General features: G+C 35.8%; 1 protein-coding gene across 1 annotated transcript in view; it reads right to left on the reverse strand.

The window, feature by feature from the left end:
• Nucleotides 1-18337, reverse strand: part of EFCAB5 (EF-hand calcium binding domain 5) — a 114310-nt gene that overhangs the window by 86933 nt on the left and 9040 nt on the right. The window contains exon 4 of the mRNA XM_087440690.1: nucleotides 11536-12112. Coding sequence (XP_087296816.1) covers nucleotides 11536-12112 — 577 coding nt within the window. The remainder of the gene's footprint in view (nucleotides 1-11535; nucleotides 12113-18337) is intronic.

An 18337-nucleotide genomic window follows, 5' to 3' on the forward strand; every position in this document is an offset into this window, starting at 1 on the left:
AGGCCTTAAGGTGGTGGGCCTCTCTCTTCCCTGGACATAGGATTCATCTGGAAGGATTCTGATTCCAGGTGTAGGGTAGGAGCCTGGAAGCTGCATTTATAACAACATCTCAGGTAATTCTGATGCCTTTTGGACCAAACTTTTGATTTCTCTCTGGGAATATATATTGCCAATTTCCTTTTACTGGCCAGAGTCAAATACTTGGACAGTCCCTGAGCAAAACAGTTACTCTTGTACTCAGAGCTACATCACCCAGGTTGAGAATGGGGGTAGAATTTTGATTTTATTTGTTCCTATGTTCATCATCTCTATTAGGACTTCACAAAGCCCAAACTGGTTTTGACTGAAACACCAAAGTGGCTCAGAATAATAAATACAGCTGCTGGTTTCAAAAACAATTTTCCAGTAATGTTTGAGGCAGGTCTTCATCTTTCAAAGAAGAAAGACTAAGGTAATCTGACAGATTTTGAAACACAAAAGAATTTTCAGTAAGAACTGGTAAATTGGACACCTCTAATAATCCAAAAGAAACAACTGAAATCTAAGTCATTACTTTATGCCCATATGAGGCCTTCAAAATTCTCCAGGAAAATAAGCCTTCAAAAATAAACTTTGAAGTTTGAAAATAAAAACAGCAAAATGTTTTACTAGTGCAGAATGGCCTGTCTCTGAACTGCTAGAAAATCAATTAGTATTTTAAAGGAAGTGCTAAGTTCCTCTGAAGCAACTGCTAAGCAGCCAAACCTCTACCACTTATCTCAGAGCCCCCAGTCCCTTCCTCTTCTGGCTCTCCTTCTCCTCTTCCCCCACTCTTTCTCCCTCTGCTGCTTTATCTCCCTCTCTCTCTCCTTCTCTCCCTTCCTCCCTGTTTCCCTCTTTCTATACCACATTCTCCTCAATTTGGGTCTTCATTCCTGTATGCCTCTCTATTCTGTGTCTGTGTCTTTCTTCTAGCTTTTTCGCATTATTCATTCATTCACTCACTTACTAAGTTAGTCACTTATTCACTCATTACACAAATATTTATTGGGCACCTACTATGGATTCTGCCATTATAAAGCTTAGGGTCCAATGCAGAGCAGAGAAGTAAAGAAGATGTATTGTATAATAAGTACTGGGTGTCTCCAGACACTCATGTGTATTAATCACTGAAACACAAAAATGGATTAACAAAATTGGGTTTCTATCATATTTCCATCTGCTTGAAATATTTTTCTCCCCCTGTTTGCTTGACTAGATCCTCCACCTCATTTAGGTCTCAGCTCAGACATCATTTCCTTCCACTTACTAATGCCCACAATTAGAAACAAAACCTAGTTTTGTGCTTCAAGATCACTGTACATGAGACTCCAAATGTAATTCAAATGGATTTTAAATTGATTATGTAACTCATTCAGAGAATGAATAAAATTTCTCTTCTGTGGTCTGCATTATCTCAGGAGGATATCTACATCAATCAACAGAATTCCATAGCATCCAAAACTCTTAACTTTGGCAGTGTAGGGCAGACATAACCTGCAAGCGGATTCTAAATATAAATCTACATTTAAGAAGACTGGAAAGGAGGAAAAACTACAGTGTAGTAAAATGCAAAAATGATCACCAATTCTTCCCACTCCTGTATGCATGTCTGTTTGTATGCAATGTAACTTTGAAGCTCCTCCCATTAAGAAGTAGAGTATATTTCTGCATCCCTTGTGTCAGGCTGTGGCTGCTTTGGCCAATGGGCCATTAGGAAACATGATGCAAGCACAAAGTTGAAAAGTGTTATCAATTATATCACAATGAAACTGGAAACAAAAGATAAGAAAAGTGCTTGAACATTGGAGCTTGCTCTCTTTTACTGAACTTAGGAGCCCTTCCACCACCACCTTGGAAATGAGCGTAGGCTAGCCTGCTGAATGATGATCCAGTTACCTCTACTGCTTTTGCAAATAGTGAACCAACCACTAGACAAGTGATTAAGGCCATCAGTTGCCACGTTACTGCAATGCCCAAGTGAGTCGAACTGATACCATGTGAAGCAGAGATGAGCCAAGAGCCCAGCCCAAAGTTACCAATCCACAAAATCATAAGCAAATAAATAATTATTGCTTTAAGCCACTAAGTTTTGAAGTATTTTGTTATGCAGCAAAAGCTAATTAATAAAGCAGTTTCCCCATACAAGTGTTTTGAGAGCTTTTAAAGAAAAGCACAGTATAAATCTAACTGATTAAAGAATAGAAGTAGAATGCTTCCCTAACCTAGTTGTGACAGTCCATATGCTATCCATCCAACTGTACAAAGAAACTCTTCCACTTACAGCAGCATTTGCCTAGATTATATCAAAACTGAATGTTGTATTTCATCAAAACTGGTTCTAACCAGCTTAAATGGATAATTGACCATGAACTTTGAGTGACCAGTACACCAGACCACTACTGAAGACGCTTTCTTGACTGCTGAACAATGGGACTTGTTTTAATCAATCATGTACAAACCTACAGTCTCTGTCATATACAGTGTGATAGTTTTCAGTTGTTATAAGTATAACCATTAGAAAGCTCCCTTCCTAACACTTAAAAACCCCTGAATTTTCCCCCTCTGCAAACTACTCAGTGAATTCTTCACTGGTGTATATTCTCTTGCCTGGCAAATTAATAAACTCAGTTTTTGTTTGTTTGTTTGTTTTTAAGCTCTGGTGGTGTTAGTTTCACAAAGCTAAACTGGACTTCTTGCCATTCCTGGAACATGTCCATATTATTCCTGTGATGAGTATTCCTATAAAAATCCATATATGACATATGTCTACATAATTATTATACTTAATTCTTATTTTCTTTTTGTTTATTCAATATATATCTTATTATGAACTGAGATTCCTGACATAAGGTGTAATGCTTAAGAAAAATCTAAGTTACTGGTTAATCAATGATATTTGAACAAATAAATAATTAGGCCTATTTGGAATTTTATAAAATGATGAAGAACATTTATCATAGCCTCCTCATTAAATACTGATGATTAATTCCAAAGATTTCAAAATTAAATACTCAATTACTCCAAGTTAAGACATATCTCAAAATAATATTATGTATCTAAAAACAAAAATAAAAAAGCAAAACAAAACAAAACAAAAAACAAGAAAACTTTCATCATGAGAGCAAAAGCCAGATTAGAATAGGTTATTTAATTCATTTAACAATAATTCATTTAACAATAAAACCTTGAGAAGGAACTGGATATACAAACCCATGAAGTTAATAGAATAACCAGGGGCTGGCCCCGTGGCGTAGCAGTTAAGTGCGCATGCTCTGCTGCTGGCAGCCCGGGGTTCGGATCCTGGGTGCACACCGATGCACTGCTTGTCAGGCCACGCTGTGGCGGCATCCCATATAAAGTAGAGGAAGATGGGCACAGATGTTAGCCCAGGGTCAGTCTTCCTCAGCAAAAAGAGGAGGATTGGCATGGATGTTAGCTCAGGGCTGATGTTCCTCACACACAAAAAAAACGAACACCCAATTATCTCAATGCAAAAAGACCTCCAAGACACACGATAATAAACCTGTCAAAAGTTGATGACAAAGAAAGAATATTAAAAGCAGCTAGGGGAAAAAACCCCAATAACCTACAAGGGAACCCCCGTTCGGCTATCAGCAGATTTCTCAGCAGAAATTCTATAGGCCAAGAAAGAGTGGAATGATATATAAAAATACTGAAAGATAGGAACTGTCAGCCAAGAATACTCTGTCCAGCAAAGTTACTCTTCAGATATGAAGGAGAAATAAAGGCTTTCCCAGACAAGTAAAAGCTGAGGGAGTTCATTGCCACTAGACCTGCCTTACAAGAAATGTTGAAAGGAGCTTTCCTACCTGAAATGAAAAGGCAAAGGTATACAAAACTTTGATCAAGGTGATAGATAGACAGACAGCATGAGAAAATTGCAACTGTATATCAGAAAGGTTGGTAAACACAATTATAACATAAAGGTTAAAGGGAAAGGAAGCATTAAAAATAACTATAACCACTTCAATTTGGTGATAAACTCACAACATAAAAAGAGATAATTTGTGACAACAAAAACATAGAAGGGGAAGAGGAAAAGGAAAGATATGTATAGGCAAAGGAAGATAAGATGCTATCAGCAGTAAAAGATCTTATCTATGAGACCTTTTACACAAACCTCATAGTAACCACAAAACAAAAATTCAGAGCAGAGACATGAAACATAACAAAAAGAGAAAACTGAGAAAAACACAGAAAACCATCAAACTGAAATGAAATGGTAGACAGAAACACAAGAAAAAAGAAACAATGGAAATATAGAGCAGCCAGAAAACAACAGATAAAAATGGCAGTATTATGTTCTCATATATCAATAATCACCATAAATGGATTGAATTCACCAATCAAAAGACACACAGTGGCTGGACGGATTAAAAAACAAGACCCAACAATATGCTCCCTCCAGGAGACTCATCTCAGCTCTAAAGACAAAGATAGGTCCAAAGTGAAAAGATGGAAGATAATACTCCAAGCAAAGGGCAACCAAAAGAAAGCGGGGGTAGCCCATACTTTTATCAGACAAAATAGATTTCAAGCCAAAAAAGATAACAAGAGACAAAGATGGACATTATATAATGATAAAAGAGACAATCTATCAAGAAGACATAACATTTATTAATATTTATGCACTTAACATAGGAGCACAAAAATATATAAAGCAATTATTAACATACCTAAAGGGAGAAATTGACGGCAACACAATAATAGTAGGGAACTTTAATACCCTACTTACATCAATGGATAGATCGTCCAGACAGAAAGTCAACAGGGAAATATTGGCCTTAAATGAAACATTAGACCAAATGGACTTAATAGGTATACATAGAACATTCCATCCAAAGGCAGCAGAATACACATTCTTCTCAAGTGCATATGGAACATTCTCAGAGATAGACATACGTTGGGAGATAAAACAAGTCTCAATAAATTTAAGAAGATTGAAATCATATCAAGCATTTTTTTGACCAAAACAGTAGGAAACTAGAAATTGACCACAAGAAGAAAGCTGGAAAAGTCACAAATATGTGGAGACTAAACAACATGCTACTGAACAACTATTGGATCAATGAAAAAATGAAAGGAGAAATAAAAAAATACTTGAAGACAAATGAAAATGAAAATATGACATACCAAAATCAATGGGATGCAGCAAAAGCAGTACTAAGAGGGAAGATGATAATAAGACAGGCCTACCTTAAGAAACAAGAAAAATCTCAAATAAATAATCTAATATTACACCTAAAGAAACTAAAAAATGAACAAACAAGGCCCAAAGTCAGTAGGAGGAAGGAAATAATAAAAATCAGAGTGGAAATAAGTGAAATAGAGACTAAAAAGATGCTATAAAAGATCAATGAAACTAAGAGCTGTTTCTTCGAAAAGATAAACAAAATTGACAAACTTTTAGCTAGATTCACTAAGAAAAAAAGAGAGAAGGCTCAAATAAATAAAATCAGAAATGAAAGAGGAGAAATTACAATGGATACTACAGAAATACAAAGGATTATAAGAGAACACTATGAAAAGCTATACACCAACAAATTGAATAACCTAGAAGAAATGGATAAATTCTTAGAATCATACAATCTTCCAACACTGAATCAAGGAGAAATAGAGAATCTGAATAGACCAGTCACTAGTAAGAAGATTGAAACAATAATCAAAAACAAAAGTCCATGACCAGACAGCTTCTCTGGTGAATTCTACCAAACATTCAAAGAAGATTTAATACCTATCCTTATCAGAAATTCTTACAAAAAATTGAAGAAGAAGGGATGCTTCCTAACTCATTTTATAAGGCCAACCCATTGGCCAACCCTGACAACAAAACCAGACAAAGACAACACAAAAAAAGAAAATTACAAGCCAATATCACTGATGAACAAAAATCCTGAACAAAATATTAGCAAACCAGACAATACATTAAAAGAATCATAGACCACGATCAACTGGGATTTATTCCAGGGATGCAGGGATGGTTAAACATCCCACAAGTCAATCAATGGGATACACATTAACAAAGTGAAGAATAAAAATCATATGATCATCTTAATAGATGCAGAGAAAGCATTAGACAAGATTCAGCATCCATTTATGATAAAAACTCACAATAAAATGGGCATAGTAGGAAAGTACCTCAACATAATAAAGGCCATATATGACAAACCCACAGCTAACATCATACTAAACAGTGAAAAACTGAAAGCTATCCCTCTAAGAACAGGAACCAGACAAGGATGCCCACTCTTGCCACTCTTATTCAACATAGTATTGGAAGTCCCAGCCAGAGCAATTAGGCAAGAAAAAGAAAAAAAAAGGCATCCAAATTGGAAAGGAAGAAATAAAACTGTCACTATTTGCAGATTACATAATTTTACATAGAAAATCCTAAAGAATCCACCAAAAAACTACTAGAAATAATAAATGAATACAGTAAAGTTGCAGGGTACAAAATTAACATACAAAAATCAGTTGCAATTCTATACACTAACAACAAAATAGCAGAAAGAGAAATCAAGAAAACAATACCATTTATAATCACAACAGAAAGAACAAAATATCTAGAAATAAATTTAACTAAGGAGGTGAAAGACCTGTAAACTGAAAACTATGAGACATTGTTGAAAGAAATGGAAGAAGACACAAAGAAATGAAAAGATATTCTGTGCTCATGGATTGGAAGAATTAACATAGTTAAAGTGTCTGTATTACCTAAAGCAATCTACAGATTCAACACAATCTCTATCAAAATCCCAACAACATTTTTCACAGAAATAGAATAAAGAATCCTAAAATTTATATGGAACAACAAAAGACCCTGAAAAGCCAAAGCAATTCTGCAAAAAAGAACAAAGCTGGAGGTATCACACTCCTTGATTTCAAAGTATACCACAAAGCTATAGTAACCAAAACAGCATGGTATTGGCAGAAAGACAGACATACAGATCAATGGAACAGAATTGAGAGCCCAAAAATGAACCCACACATATATTGACAGCTAATTTTCAACAAAGGAGCCAAGAACATACAATGGAGAAAGGAAAGTTTCTTCAATAAACGGTACTGGGAAAACTGGACAGCCACATGCAAAAGAATGAAACTAGATCACTATCTTACACTATACACAAAAATTAACTCAAAATGAATTAAAGACTTGAATATAAGACCTGAAACCATAAAACTCATAGAAGAAAATATAAGTTGTACGCTCTTTGACATCAGTCTTAGCAGTATTTTTTTGACTATGTCTCCTCAGGCAAGGGAAATAAAAGCAAAAATAAACAAATGGGACTACATCAAACTAAAAAGCTTCTGCAAAGCAAAGGAAACCATCAACAAAATGAAAAGACAACCTACCAATTGGGAGAAGATATTTGCAAATCATGGATCTGATAAAGAGTTAATATCCAAAATATATAAAGAACTCATACAAATCAACAACAAAACAACTTGATTAAAAAATGAGGAGAGGATCTGAATAGACATTTTTCCAAAGAAGATATACAGATGGCCAATATGCATATGAAAAGATGTTCAACATCACTAATTATTAGGGAAATCCAAATTAAAATCACAATGAGATATCACCTCACACCCTTCAGAATGCCTATTATTAAAAAGACTAGAAATAAGAAGCATTGGAGAGGATGTGGAGAAAAGGGAACCCTTGTACACTGCTGGTGGGAATGTGAATTGGTGTAGCCACCATGGAAAACAGTATGGAGATTTCTCAAAAAATTAGGACTAGAACTACCATCTGATCCAGCTATTCCACTTCTGGGTACTTATCCAAAGAATACAAAAACACTAATATGAAAAGATCTATGAACCCCTATGTTCATTGCAACATTATTTACAATAGCCAAGATATGGAAATAACCTAAGTGCCCATCAACAGATGAACAGATAAAGAAGACGTGGTGTATATATATACAAGAGAATACTACTCAGTCATAAAAAAGATGAAACATTGCCATTTGCAACAACACGGATGGACCTTGAGGGCATGTAAGAAAGGTCTTATAGGCCTAGTTAAAGATTTTGGTCTTTATCCTAGGAGTAAAGGGACACATTGAAAAGTTTCACATTGTGGAAAAACAGGATAAGATTAACCTTTTTAAAAACCACTCCAGTTACAGTTAAAGAATAGATTGGAAGAAAGCAAGAGTGGATGTAAACATACCAGTTAGGAGACTGCTGCAATCGTGCAGGTGAAAGATAATGGTAGCTTAGACTAGGGTGGCAGCAGTGGGGAGGGTCAGAAAGGAACAGATTTAAGAGAAGGAGGTAAAAATCAACAGGACTTAATGATTGACAGGAATTGACGAGTGAGGAAGCAGAAGGTGTCAAGGTTGATCTCTCAGGTTTTGGCTTAAGACTCTGGATGAATAATCAAATAAGACAATGAGTTGATGAAATTTAGGAGACTGCGAAAACATCCAAGTGCAGATATTGAATAGACAGTTGCATATACTGGTCTGGAGCTCAAAAAAGGTGTTTGGGCTAGAAATATAAATCTAAGAGTCATGAATGTACAGATGGTAACTGAAGTGATGTGTTGGAATGAGAGCACTCAGGGAAGGATTATGGAGTGAGAGGAGAACCATGTCTTAAGGAACTTTAACATTTGAAGATCACGTAGCAGAGAATGAGCCAGCAAAGAACACTGAGAAGGACTAAACAGAAGTAGAAGGAAAACTAGTAAAGAATGATATCATGCAAGGGAAGGGAAAGAGTATTTCAAGGAGGAAATGGTCAACATCATTGACTACTGCTAAGAGGTCAAGTAAGATGAGGACTGCAAACTTTCCACTGGGCCTAGAAGCATGAAAAATATTGTGATCTTGGTAAGTGCCATTTATTGAAGAGATCCTGGAACAAAGCCCAGATAGAACAGGTTGAGAAATGTGTGGGAAGTGGGGAGAGTGTACATGGACAAATGTTTTGATAAATTTAGCTATGTTTTAGTTATATTTCCTCAACCAGAGTGTATAAGTTCCTCATGACAAGAACCAAATTTTGTATTTTTTCCTTATAAGGTATGTCTCAACATTGATCATTCAGTGGCTATGCAATAAGTATACTGATTGAATAAGTGAAAACTTCTCAATAAATTTATTAATTCGTTCATCTAACAAACATTTATTGAGTTCCATCACATGCCAAGCACTGTGCTTAGTGTTGGAAATACAGGTATGATAGAAAATAGTCCGTCTTCAAAGAGATTATGGGGAGGTAAATCAACAATTACATTACAATGTGCTAAGAGCTGACATGAACCTACAGGTGCTTAGGGAATATAAAAGAGAGTGCCTAATCCAGACCAGATGTGACAGAAGGTATCCCAGAGGAAGTGATACTTGAGCTGATTCTTGATGGACAAGTAGAAATTAACCAGCTAGAGAAGGGAAGGGAAGGATATTCTAGACAGAGAAAGCTGGCTAGCTTTTTTTTTTTTTCTTAGAGAACATCTGGCTAGTGATTTTGATTAGTTGATAGGTAGGAGATGATAAAATTGATGTGCATAAAGAATGCAGCACCTGGCACAGGTGGACTAAGTCAAAGTTTGGTGGTCTAGTTCATTGTCACTAAATGCTGGGTACCTCAGATCTAGTGCCTCCAAGATTTGAAGCTGGCCTTGTTGGTGAAGATTTCCTATTTCCAAATGAAGTGGTTGAATTCCAATTGAACCACCTTCCTGGAGGATTAAGAGCAAGGCAGAGGCCACCAGAGTAAGGATATTCCCCACTGGAAGGCTGGGAAGCATCTGTTTTGATGGTGTAGAACCGAGCTAAGACAGAGGATATATACGATATTCAATACATATTGACAAGATGATTAATGTTAATAATATCACCTGTGGGAGAAGCATCTATGGGATTTCCTAGCATAATATAGGCACAAGGATTTGGCTCAGTAAAGAGGTGGCAGCTGGTGTGGAGTATGAGCAGACAGACATCAGTCTAGGAAGTCACTGTCTCCTGGCAACAGAGGAAGACCCATAGTAAGGATGAAACATTCCCTCAGTCTTGCCAAGTCCTAGTGCTGGCATCTTGTAAGGATGAGTTAGACATTTTGAGGGTTTTTTTGAAAGACAAAAAGTAAGTACTTAGAAGTAAATCTTCAAACTGTTTGCAGACACTACATTCCAATAGAAAACATACACGATGGATTTTGTCACATAGTCTGCATTAAGTTCCTTGAACACTGTACATGAGTTAATTTGCAGGGAATTATAAGCAAAATAAAGGCCTATGTCTCTTTCCCTTTAGATTCTGCTTGGTTTGTGTATCCTTAACGCTTGAACATTTATACTGACTTATTTTTCTCCTTTATGTAGCTGTGGTACAGAAAGTAATTTTATGTAATATTTCTTTCTATCATGGATTAAATGTTCCATTATTAGTCCATAAGGCTAATAAAGAGGAGTCACAGGAAAAATGCCCAAAAAGATATCTCAAGGTACAGCACAGGGACCATAGTGATTACGAAACAACAGACCGAGTCCCATAAGATTAGTACCATATAGCCTAGGTGTGTAGTAGGCTATACCATCCAAGTTTGTGTAAGGACACTCTATGATGTTCATATGAGGAAACTGCCTAATGACGCATTTCTCAGAATGTATCCCTGTCGTTAAGCAATGCATGACTGTAAATAAATTCCACCACGTAGAAATAAAATATCTTCTGCATGACAAAAAATAAATGGCAGGAGAAAATCAGAGAAAAATATTTGTAACTCATTCACATGCTTTGGTATAAAAGGAAGAAAAGTAAGAATCCATATTTGCATTTGTTTATGTATGCATAAAGAAACTCTGGAAGGATCCACTGAACACTAAGAACAGTAGTTATTTATGGTAGAGGTAGAGTACTGGGTAGATGGAGGATAAGAATGGGAGAGAAACTTTTCACTGTATAATTCTTCATACATTTTGGCTTTTGAACCAGGTAAATATATTGCCTATCTGAAATGTTAAATTTTTAAAAAGTCCCTACTGGGGCCAGCCCCAGTGGCCTAGTGGTTAAGTGTGGCGTGCTTTGCTTCAGCAGCCCAGGTTTGGTTCCTGGGCATGGACCTACACCACTCATCAGTGGCCATGCTGTGGTGGCAGCTCACATACAAAATAGAGGAAGATTGACAACAGATGTTAGCTCAGGGCGAATCTTCCTCAGCAAAAAAAAAAAGTCCCTACTCTCATACAGCTTACTTTCCAGTGCAGGGAGACAGGTAGTAAACAAATAAATATACAGTTGGGATCCTAGTGAGATAACTAAATCCATGAATACAAAGAACTTATTTAATATACCTCATTAATCTTCAAAGTGCCTCATAAATAGTGAAGCACATAGTAGTAGCTTAATAAATACTTTTTGAATAACTCTAAAATTACTTATTTTAAGTCCTGTTTGTATGATTATGTTATTGTTCTACTTGCTTTTCAACGTAAGGAGCTAGATCATCAACTGAAAATGTAACAGATTGTACCTGTTGCAGATAGTGTTGGGAACATGTATCTTCAGGTCTTCTGTGACATCTCTCATCACCCTCTGATAACCAGACATTCCCGAGTCTTTGATATAATAAGGATTGTTTCTCATTAAGTATTCTCCCAAATAATTAATTGGATCAAACTTGTTTGGAATATCAACTTCTGGCAAAAGCTTCTTCTTTTCCACTTGCATTAACATTTTTTCAACTCCAGGAACTAACGTGGGTAGAATTTTGTCAAGCAAATATGCACGAGCACTTAGTGTCATGTTTTCAGTATTAAACCACTCCTTAGCCAGATTATCCTTAGGGAGTTTTTTTTCAGCCTTTTTTTCTAGTTCCTTCTTCAGATTATCCTTATCTATTATTTTCTGCTGCATTGCCTGGGCTCTTGCCTCCACTCTCTCAAAAAGATTTTTCTTCCATGGTTGTTCTAGCTTTGAATTCAGTACAGTTTGATCTAAATTGAAAATCACTTTTGCAGGCTTTCTAACCACAATATTCTTTGAGACTCCAATGTTAGAGTCCTTTATTGAACCAGTTGAGATTTTTGGCTGTCCCTCCATGTTTAATTCTGAGGGGAAAAAAAGTGAAACGTAAGAAATATTAGAAATACTAGAAGTAGTAGTAATCAATGTTACTTTAGAATATTATTAGAAAAAAAGTTTTTTACATCCATTTACATGGTTATTTGAACACAGGTGAAAATAACAGAAAACCAGACAACAGTGACTTGAACCATAAGGACATTTATTGTGGACTTAATCAGAAGTCATTCAGCAGCTCAGTGCTTTTCATTAAGTACCTAGCCTGTTTCTATTGTTCTTTATTCACTTTTTGTGCTTATACCTCAGGATCACAAGACAGCTATTGCAGCTCCAGGCATCACTTCTTTATAGGAAAAAAGGATCGAGAACAAAGGGGCTTTCTCCTCTCGAGGTTCTATTATATTATCCAGGAAGATCCCAGACACCCCACTCCAAGACTTTCCTTTACATTTCATTGGCCCTAATTAGGTTACATGCCTATCCCTAGACCAATAGCTGGTAAAGGGAAAAGGGATTACTATGAATAATTTTGACTAATCATAATTTATTCCCTTATGTCAGGGTTTAGACCAAGTTCCCTGATATCAAGTGATTTCCATCTGCTACAAAATTGAGGTTCATTTGGCAGGCAAAAAGGTGGGGCTGAGTAGGCAGTGAAGAAAGTCTACCACACATGTATATTTAAATATATTTCTTCCCACTCTAATATTTTCAACCTCTTTCATGATTTTATTAAAAAAATTCAGTATGGAGAAATTAGACCAAGATAGTGGACTGAGAACAGGTACCTACATCTCCTCCTTAGCCAAATCTCTAGAAATGACAGAAAAGGTTGTGTGTGTGCATTTTAATATAAAAATAAGAGTGCTGACAATCATGAAAGGGGCCTTTAGTAGTCAGAAATTTTGAGGATCTCTGAAAAATGTAAGGTAGGCGGGATTAGATTGATTGAAGAAACTATAGGATTAAAAAGTCACAGGAAAAGATCACTCTGAAATTTGGGAGCAGCTTTGAGCACCCCAAGTTTAAAGGATGTAGCAGGGTAATAACTGAACATTTTGTGTATCTTCATCCCCATTTGAGCTGAGAGAGGCACCATCAGGCACCAGAGGCATTCACCTCTGTACTGGAACAGAGTGGGTTTGGGCTAGAGAGGCAGGATCATGCTTCCACACACAGAGAAAATAAACTGCTGACAGACTTCACTGTCTGCATATCTTACCCATCCTCCACAATCACTGGCAGCAGGCTACAGAAAACAGAGACTCCACAGTCCACAGAAAGGCTAACATGGATTCCCAAATGCAAATGTAAGCACACACATAAGAATCACTAAATATGTAAAGAAAACTATCTCCATCACTAAATTCAACAAATGCAATAGTTAATAATACCCAAGGAAATAACACTAATAGAATAAATGTAAGGAGTCTCTAAAAGAATTGTAATTAATATCCTCAGAGCAGAGAAATTAGAGGAAATAAAAAGAATGTTATAAATGTTATTAAAAAGAAAAACAATTAAGAGAGCTTGGACACTTGGTGCTCAGATCTTGGTTTCTAATATCAATCTCCAATTTTAAAAAAAAACAGGACTCAGAGAAATGGCTAATTCTAGGACTAGGGCAGGAAACATACAAGATAAGCCTGGAGCATCTTGTAGTGCCAGAAAATAAGGCAGTGCTCAAAAAAAAAAACTCTATAATGATTGGGATGTGTCCAAAGGACACAGCAGCCAACTGAAAGAGCTCCTAATGGCCAAAGATGGAACGATTTGAGCAATGAAATAAAGTAGTATTGGATTATAACCCAAGTATAAAATAAATATCCATAAGTCCATACTGATATAAATAAATACTTGAATAAACACGGGAAAATAAACAAATCTCCCGTACAGAGGTATTCCAAATACGTAGATTTATGTAGATACTCTGCCCTCAAGGAGGTAGAGCATAACTCTCTTCTCCTTAAGTGTGGGCTGTGCATAGTGACTTCTTCCCAAAAGTACAATATGGAAATGGGGGGAAAATAATAACTTTACAGTGGACAAACTTGACAAAAACTATCTCAGCCAGATGATCGGGATTAACATCAACAGTGAGAAGTCATGTTGACAGCATATATGATATGCTTGACAGGTTGCGAGGCGAATAGCACTTTACCTCCGTAGTCTTCCTCCCAAAAACCCATAACTCCAGTATAATCATAAAAATCATCATATAATCATAAAAAAATCAGACAAATCTCAATTAGGGAAATTCTACAAAAATACCTGATAGTATTCCTTAACACTGTCAAGGTCATAAAAAAAAAAGAAATCTGAGAAACTGTCAGCCAAGAAAAGTCTAAACAGACATGACAACTAAATATAATATGGTATCCTAGATGGAATCCTGGAACAGTAAGAAGACACTAGGTAAAAACTAAGGAAATCTGAATAAAGTATGGACTTTAGTTAATAAAAATGTATCAACATTGGCTCATTAATCATGACAAATATTCCACATTAATATAAGATATTAATAATAGGTAAAACTGGATGTGGGATAGAGAGGAACTCTCTGTATTATCGTCACAATTTTTTGTAAATATAAAAGTATTCTAAAAAGAAAAGTTTATTTTAAAAAAATACTGAACAAACCAATAAAGAAAGAGAGAGAATGAGAGAGAGAAATCATTTGGAAATGAAAAAGGATTATTGTTGCCAATAAAACCATTGGTACATTGGCTTGAACATCAGAAAATACTAAACAACCAACCAGCAAACTGGAAGATCAAGCCAAGGTGGATAAAACAGGGAAAAGAAATAAGAGAATGGAGGGTAGATCTAGAACTTTTAATATTCACCTTATAAAAGTGTCAAATAAAGTGAACCAAGAGTGTAGAGGTAAGGAAATATTCAAAGAAATAATGCAAGAAAATCTCTCAGTACTGAAGAAAGATACAAATCTCCAGCTTTAAAAGGCTTACCAAATGGATTTTCTGTTTGGGATGATGAAAAATTTCTGGAACTAGACAGTGGTGATGGTTGCACAACATTGTGAATTTACTTAATGCCATTGAATGCCACTTTTAACACAATTTAAATGGTAAATTTTATGTGTATTTTACCACAATTTTTTAAAAAGTCACAAAATAATCAATACCAATAATTTTACAAAGTTTCTTCTTATAATAGCAACAATACTTAAAAAAAATCTTGAGATAAACCAAACAAAAATGTGTCAGATCAATATGAAGAAAACTATAAACCTTTACTGAAGTGGTACTGGCATAAGAATAGACATATAGAAATGGAATAAAATTGAGAGTCCAGAAATAAACCCATATATCTATGACAAATTGATTTTTGACAAGGGTGCCAAGATCATTCAATGGTGAAAAATGGTCACTTCAGCAAATGGTACTGTAACAACTGGATATCCATATGCAAAAAACTGAAGTTGGACTCCAACCTCACACCATATACAAAAATTAACTAACTAGCTCTAACAGACATATACAGAACACTCCACCCAACAACAGCAGAATACACATTCTTTTTAAGTGCACATGGAACATTCTCCAGGATAGACCATATGTTAGTCCATAAAACAAATATTAATAGATTTAAAAACATAGATATCATACAAAGTATCTTCTCTGACCAAAATAGGATGAAGCTACAAATCAATAACAAAATGAAAACCAGAAAATTTACAAATCTGCGGGAATTAAAAGACACACTCTTAAACAACAAATGGGTCAAAAAACAAATCACAAGGGAAATTAGAAAATACTTAGAGATGAATAAAAATGAAAACACAACATACCAAAACTTATGGGATGCAGTGAAAGCAGTGTTCAGAGTTAAATTTACAGCTGTGCGTGACTACATTAAAAAAGAAGAAAGATCATGAATAGGAAGACTTAACATTGTTAAGATGTAAATACTACCCAAAGGGATCTGCATATTCAATGCAATCTCTATCAAAATTCCAAGTCTTTTTCACAGAAATGGAAACAATTCCAGATTAGATAGACTAGGAAGGAGGATTTGGCCACACACTTCCAAAAAATTGGCCATGAAAATCCTATGAATAGCAGTGGAGCTTTGTCTGATATAGTGCTGAAAGGTGAGAGGATGGCACAAAAAGATCAGGCAGATTTCCATTCTGCTGTACATAGGGCTGCTAAGAGTCAGAATAGACTCAATGGCACTAACAACAAATACTTTATCCCCTTTTTTTTAAAAGATAAAAGAGCATCATCAGAATTCCAGAATCCCCCTCATGCTACCTCTCCAGTCACAATCTCCCTCCAAAGGTAATACTAATTTTCCTTCCTTCCTTCTTTCCTTCCTTCCTTCCTTTCTCCCTCCCTCCCTCCCTTCCTTCCCTTTTCTCCCTCTCTCTCTCTCTCTTCCTCTCCCTCTCCCTTCTTTTCTTCCTCCTTCCTTTCTTTAGTAACACTCCCTTGACTTCCAACACTATAGATTAATTTTGCCTGTTTTTGAGCTTCATATTAATGGAATCATACAGCGTGTGCTCTGTTGTATCCGTTTTTGCTCAATAATTTAACTACTTTTATCCATGTTGCCTAGTAGTAGTTGTTATCCATTGCTGCATAGTATTCTACTTTTTTTTTTTTGAGGAAGATTGGCCCTGAGCTAACATCTGTTGCCAATCTTCCTCCTTTCTTTTCCCCAAAGCCCCAGTATATAGTTGTATGTCATAGTTGTACATCCTTCTAGTTGCTCTATGTGGGATGCCGCCTCAGCATGGCTTGATGAGCAGTGCATAGGTCCCTGCCCAGGATCCAAACCCACGAACCCTGGGCTGCCGAAGCAGAGCACACGAGCTTAACTGCTATGCCACTGGACCGGCCCCTGCATAGTATACTATTTTATAAATATACTACGATTTTTAAATTCATTCTGTTGGTGGACATTTGAATAGTTTCCAGATTCAACTATTACCAAAAAAAAGGTGCCATGATCATTCCTCTACATGTCTTTTGGAGACATATACATTCCTTTCTTTTGGTATGCACCTAGGAGTATAAATGCTGATCATAGGGTATATGTATGTTCAGCTTCATAAATAGCGCCAAACCATTTTCTGAAGTTGTACCAATTTAGATTCCCACCAACAATGTATGAAAATTCCTGTATTCCATATCCTTGTCAGCATTTGGTATTGTCTGTTTTTTTATTTTAGTTATTCTACTGAACAAATAGTTTTATCTCATGATTTTAATTTGCATTTCCTTGGTGACTAATGAACTGAAACTCATTTTCCTCTATTTATAGGCTATTTGAATATCCTCTTTGATAAAGTATCTGTTCAAGTCTATTATCCATTTTATTTAACCTTTATTTATTTATTTATTTTTTTGGTGCGGAAGATTTGCCCTGAGCTAACAGCTATTGCCAATCTTCCTCTTTTTTTCTTTGCTTGAGGAAGATTAGCCCTGAGCTAACATCCGTGCCAACCTTCCTCTATTTTGTACGCCACCATAGCATAGCTGACGAGTGGTGTAGGTCCACATCTGGGATCCAAACCTGTGAACCCCAGGCTGCTGAAGCGGAGTGCGCTGAACTTAACCACTACGCCATGGGGCCGGCTACTATTATCCATTTTTCTATTGGGTTTTCTGTCTTATTGATTTGTAAGAGTTCTCTATATAGTCAGATAAAAACATCTTTGATGAATATAGGTATTGTAAATATCTTTTCTCATACTTTGCTTGTCTTTTCACTCTTTTAACAGTGTTTTTGGATGAACAGAAGCTCTTAATTTTAATGTTTCCATCTCTCAACTTTTTTTTTTCTTTTATGGTCAGTACTTTTCATGTTTTAAGAAATCTTTGCCTGCCCCAAAATCATGAGAATATTTTCTTCTAAAATGATTTATTGTTTTATCATTCACATTTAGACCTACAATACATGTAGAATTTATTTTTGTGTGTGGAGTGAGGTAGGACTCAAAATACATATTTCCCGTTTGGCATCACTATTAAAAACACCTCCTGTTTTCAATACAGGACTTTCAACTGAACTCTATATTCTGTTCTATTGGGTTATTTGTCTATCCTTATGCCAATACCATACTATCCTAATTTCTGTAACTTTGTTATAAATCTTGATATTTGGTAGTATAAATCCTCCAGCTTTGTTATTCTTCAAGATTTCCTTGGCTTTCCTGGGTCCTTTGCATTTCCACATAAATTTTAGAATTAATTTGTCAATTTATACACACACAGACACATATA

The sequence above is a fragment of the Ceratotherium simum genome, chromosome 16, assembly GCF_057802395.1.
Source record: "Ceratotherium simum simum isolate JZ-2026a chromosome 16, ASM5780239v1, whole genome shotgun sequence".
Lineage (NCBI taxonomy): Eukaryota > Metazoa > Chordata > Mammalia > Perissodactyla > Rhinocerotidae > Ceratotherium > Ceratotherium simum.